This window comes from Denticeps clupeoides, unplaced genomic scaffold (genome assembly GCF_900700375.1).
Source record: "Denticeps clupeoides unplaced genomic scaffold, fDenClu1.1, whole genome shotgun sequence".
In the NCBI taxonomy this organism is placed as follows: Eukaryota; Metazoa; Chordata; class Actinopteri; order Clupeiformes; family Denticipitidae; genus Denticeps; species Denticeps clupeoides.
In genome coordinates, this window is record NW_021629822.1 from 20,179 (window position 1) to 26,205 (window position 6,027).

General features: G+C 42.2%; 2 protein-coding genes across 2 annotated transcripts in view; one reads left to right on the forward strand and one right to left on the reverse strand.

Annotated features, from left to right (window-relative positions):
* LOC114775302 (cilia- and flagella-associated protein 57-like) overlaps positions 1–49 on the reverse strand; it is a 3,387-nt gene extending 3,338 nt beyond the window's left edge. Inside the window, 1 exon segment of the mRNA XM_028966474.1 lies at positions 11–49. Coding sequence (XP_028822307.1) covers positions 11–49 — 39 coding nt within the window.
* LOC114775306 (KN motif and ankyrin repeat domain-containing protein 3-like) lies at positions 48–5,109 on the forward strand. Its single transcript, XM_028966481.1, has 5 exons — positions 48–62; positions 248–467; positions 608–684; positions 1,119–1,319; positions 4,774–5,109. Exons 1-5 carry the CDS (start codon positions 48–50, stop codon positions 4,885–4,887), a joined length of 627 nt encoding a protein of 208 aa, XP_028822314.1. The 3' UTR covers positions 4,888–5,109.
* The last annotated feature ends 918 nt before the right edge of the window (positions 5,110–6,027 follow it).

The window sequence follows — 6,027 nt, forward strand, 5'->3', positions numbered from 1 at the left end:
CTACACAAACTGGCCATCGGAGGTGTTCACGTTCCTGTAGAAAGGTCATGAGGTTGATTCAGGCCCTACAACACACTTTCCTGCACTTTCAGTGCTTTTGTGATTGACAGACAGTAACTTGTCTTTCTACCAACTTTAACCCTTCTTCTTCTGGTCTGATCAGCGTCTGCTTTTTTCAAGGTCACATTGAAGAAGAACCAGGAACCCTCTGGTTTTACCACTTTTTTTTTGTGCTGCTGATTCTCAGGTCCAGGCTCTAACAGTGGTTTTCCAGCACTGGTTCCACTTGGCTGCTGAGGAAGACTCAAGCGCCCAGTGTGTGGAGTTGTACCTGAAGCAGGTGAAGGCCACCACACCCACCCTGCTCTACTTCCTGGTGAACATGGTGGATGACGAAGGCAACACGGCTCTCCACTACAGCATGTCTCATGGCAACTTCAGCGTCAGCCAGGTCCTCCTGGACTCAGGTCAGACTGGCAGAAACAGGCAACTGTCTATTGTTTTAAATAACTTGCGTTAATGCATGATACGTGGTTCTTCAGGTGTGTGTGATGTAGATCTCCGGAGCAAGGATGGATACTCTCCCCTCCTCTGGCTGCTGTCACAGGGCCAGAGTCTCCTGAGAAGCAGGGGGTGGTCCTGCAGCTGCTGAGTCTTGGAGATGTTAACGCTCGCCTAGCCCCGGTACCCATCTCCTTCTCGCTCATTCATTATCCTCAACCACATAGACCTGCAGCTGCCCATCATGGGACACTCACACACTGTTCACTCACACATTCACACCTGTGGACAATCCAGAGTTACCAATCCACCTGGTGTGCATGTCCCCTATTATGAAGATGTGATTTGTGAGATGATTGAACATTAATATGAGGTCCACCAGCCTGTCTATGGTCCTGCAGTGGCTGGAAATGGTGATCGTGTAAAGCGTGCTTTGGATATTCCTTCGCCGTTCAGAGAGCCCTTTTTGTGCCCTTATGACATCATAAGGGGAAAGGTTGCCTCCCATTTCTCATGCTTTTTCCGCCCAGAGAAACTTCCCACCCCACCAGTGTTTAACGTCCAGCTTCGTTCATGTGTATAACCATGTAAATTGTCCATTTTTTTCTTGCTTTCAGGCGGGACAGACGGCTCTTCACCTGGCTGTGAGGCGCGGCCGAGAGGACATGGTGCGCCTCCTGCTGTCTGCGGGCGCAGACTGCAACGCCCAGGACCAATCAGAATCCACCGCGCTCATGAACGCCTGTGAGCTCGGCTGCTGTGACATCATCACCGCCCTGCTGGAGCGCCCTGACTGCGACGTCACCCTCACTGATCGGGTCAGTCGGGTTCACAGCTGTCACACTCCCTTAACAAAACCGAAAGGTCATTCTATTACGTAAATTGATGAATAAATGTTCGTATTTATGCATATAAGTGCTTATTGGTGTTAAATTATCTTAGTTTTATGTGTATTCAAATGGTTTTTGCAAATGTACTAAATTTGTTTAGTTGCAAGGTGGTGTGTGTGAAGTTTATAAAAAGTCCACCAACCGTCATGGCTTCCAAAAATGCGAAGAATTGCAGTTGCTCAGTGATTGGATGTAAAAATGAGCACAAATGTATTTTTTAGTTTCGTGACTCGAGAATCTGAAGAACCAGTGGGTTCATTTAATTTTTTCTGAACAGCGACACGACTTCCTGTCAGCACCAAACATTGTGGTGGTGTGTGGGTGTAGATGACATCGAATGTCCCCTAAACTTCTATAGGCCGCTCTCCTCCTCATTAGCATTTAAAGCTACAGACGGTGAAACGGCGTCCTGGGACATCTCATTGTGGGTCTGGAACAAAGTGGCTGTAAATCTGCACCATGGCTGGATTTTAGAAAGAACGTCAGATACAGAATTAGGGGACAAATATGACCGATATAAGTGAAGTGAAACACTGCATATAAGTGTCATTGTGAACACTGCATTCTTTGGGTAAAAACATAGTAAACCTCAAGCACACCTAAGGTCCTATAAAATTTATTTTTGTATTATGCATAAGGCAAAAAACCTTCTAGAAGCACATATTTTTATTCTCCATTTTATACTCCATTATACTTAGTATCCAGTTGAACAGTTCCAATGCTCTTGTGTTTTAACTAATGAAAATGAGCCTAATAAAAGATAATGAAAATCAGATTAAATCTACACGACTGCAGATGTGCAAATGATTTCATGTTTAAGTGAATTAAGCGTGAAATACAAAATCGCCTCAGTTCTACTGCGGCTTTTTATTTGTGTTAATAACAGGACAAGAGCGGGAGGGATTAGCCATTGGTCCTTCAGAAAGGAAGCCCTGGATGGGCACAGCACTTTTAATGGCCTTCTGTACTGCGGGGATTCCCAGTGTGGATTTAATCCTGCTCAAGGGGGTCTTATCTCCTCCAGAAGAGCAGAGAGAAAACCACCTGGCGCCCGCTTAAAATTCTGCCCCTATGGTGCAGAAACGTCCAGATCTGTCAGCTCTGCACGTAACAGCAGCACAGATCATCCCCAGGTTCTATTCATCATGGATTTGCTTTCTCAGCTGCACAAGGTTTTTTTTCCCAGACACCGTATAAGAACATGATGATGGTGTTAGTTGGCGTGGTCACATTAGTGTATAAGGGATGAGATGGACACTGCGCTACATGTATTGACAGGCGTATTGACTATATCTATAAACCCACCACCAAATATCTATATAACCCACCACCATATATCTATAAACCAACACCAAATATCTATATAAACCAGCACCAAATATCTATAACCAACACCAAATATTTATAACCCACCACCATATATCTATAACCCGCCACCAAATATCTATAAGCCACCACCATATATCTGTAACCCGCCACATATATCTATAACCCACCACCATATATCTATAACCCGCCACATATATCTATAACCCACCACCATATATATATATAACCCACCACCATATATCTATAACCCGCCACATATATCTATAACCCACCACCATATATCTATATAACCCACCACCATATATCTGTAACCCGCCACATATATCTGTTTAACCCACCACCATAAATCTATAAACCAACACCAAATATCTATAACCCGCCACCATATATCTATAACCCGCCACATATATCTATAACCCACCACCATATATCTATAACCCACCACCATATATCTGTAACCTGCCACATATATCTGTATAACCCACCACATAAATATATAACCAACACCAAAATTATAACACACCATATATAAACCCGCCACCAAATATCTATAAACACCACCATATATCTATAACCCACCACAATATATATCTATAACCCACCACCATATATAGATATAACCCACCACCATATATCTAAACCCGCCACATATATCTATAACCCACCACCATATATCTATAACCCGCCACATATATCTAAACCCACCACCATATATCTATATAACCCAGCACCATATATCTATAACCCGCCACATATATCTATAACCCACCACCATATATCTATATAACCCACCACCATACATCTGTAACCCGCCACATATATCTATAACCCACCACCATATATCTATAACCCACCACCATATATCTATAACCCGCCACATATATCTATAACCCACCACCATATATCTATAACCCACCACCATATATCTATAAACCAACACCAAATATCTATAAACCACCACCATATCTAACCCACCACCAACTATAAAACCCACCACCAATATCTATATAACCACCACCAAATATCTATAACCCGCCACATATATCTATACCACCACCATATATCTATAACCCACCACCATTATCTATAACCGCCACATATATCTATAACCCACCACCATATATCTATAAACCAACACCAAATATCTATAATCCACCACCATATATCTATAACCCACCACAATATATCTATAACCCACCACCAACTATCTATAAACCCACCACCATATATCTATATAACCCACCACCAAATATCTATAACCCACCACAAGCATCCTGAAATATAAATAATGTGCGAATGGGAATTGAAGAAGTGTGACGTCATCTGTGCGAACGAATTGGAAACACAAGACTTTTACAACATTTATCCAGAGCTACTTACAATCTTTACTTTACTTTACTTACTTTATTTAGCAGACGCTTTTATCCAAAGCGACTTACAAGAGGAAGACACCAGCAATTCTCGTTCAATTTCTATAGAATTTTGAGTTTACAAACTAAGAGCCCTGATAAGGCTCAGACTTGTCAGTGAAGAGCATGCTCAGAGATTGTTAGGTGCTAGACGAAGAAAAATTATAATGATTTCTACATTTTGTATTGTTTGTGCAATACAACCAGAAGACCCAGTAGTTACAGGGACAGTCCCCCCTGGAGACACTCGGGGTTAAGTGTCTTGCTCAGGGACATGATGGTAGTAAGATGATGGTAGTAAGTGGTGTTTGAACCTGGGTCTTCTGGTTCATAGGCGAGTAACACTAGGCTACTACCATTGATTTGAAACAAATGTTGCATATTAATAACGTGAAATAACGTCAACAAAATATATAAAAATAAATATAATCTTGTTGTTATTCGTTAATAATATACATGATGTATTTTGTTATAGTTATCATCACATGACCAGCATGTGATGTCTTGTTTTTTTCACGTCATGTCATCATCTTCATTATGTCATAAAGAACAACACTAGTAAGAGCTGCTAGTCAACTAAATACAGAAGCTTCCTGTGTTGGATGTGTATTTGTCAGTATAAACATGTCCCCTCTCTGCTGCAGGACGGACGCAGCGCCCTGTCCATCGCCCTCCAGGCTCCACACCCTGATGCGGCCTCACTGCTCAGAACCCACATGACCTCCAGGGACCTGGCTTCTTTCTCTCATCACAAATGACATCACTTCCTGTCCTCATTCATTCGATTCGACTTCCAGTCCTGCTCTTCATTACCACCCTATGGTCCTGTTTCCACCTTAATAATAAGTTAACATTAATATTACGTATCGGTCTTCAAACAGCACTTAACTGCACATCTCACCAGGCCGGCGAGAAATAAAGCTGCTCCTGCTGCTGGCCGTTCAGTGTTTGGGTTATTAATAAACCTGCATGTCTGTGTATGTGTGTGTACATGTCCTTTCTGGAGCAGAAATGTAAGGAGAGATGAGACTCTCAGACGAACTGTTCATTCTCACACACACACACACACACACGCACACAGACACGCACACACACTTACACCTTTCACTCTCTACGTTCTACAACACACACACAGCCACACATTTCAGCATGAGTTCCATCTGGTTAAAGGCCCTGGAGGTGACAGCTGCTCCAACATCCACTTACAAACCCCCCACACACACAAACTCACACATAAAAATAGACACAAATACACACACACACAAACATAAAAACAGACACACCTGCCTGCACAAACACACACATTTACACAGACACACATTTACACACACACAAACAGATGCACTTACACAAACATAAAAACAGACACACCTGCACAAACACCAAACACATATACAAACAAACGCACGCATAAAAGTAGACACATATACACACACATATACAAACACACACACACAAACAGACACCCTTACACAAACATGAAAACAGACACATCTGTACAAACACACACAGATACACATACATACCCACTCATTAACACTGACATACACAGTGTTGTTGTGGACTCTGAGCACTGAATGTTGGGCTTTGGTCCCCCCCGTTCCTCCGTCTTGTACTACTTTGAAATCGAACCCCTCTTGGCACCGTGCTGATCAGTGTGGAACTCAGCAGCGCGAGAGGAACATGCAAGAACCATCATTAATCAATAACCAATAACTGTTAATAACAGCCAAATCCATGTGTAATATTAACTCTTTTACAGATGCAGGTCTCATACACGTCATATTGTAAGTGTGATTATACTGATCAATATATCAATTATTGAAAAGGGCCAGAACCACATTTTTCACCAGTACTTGTTTACATTAACATTTTACAGCATTTGGCAGAAACCCCTT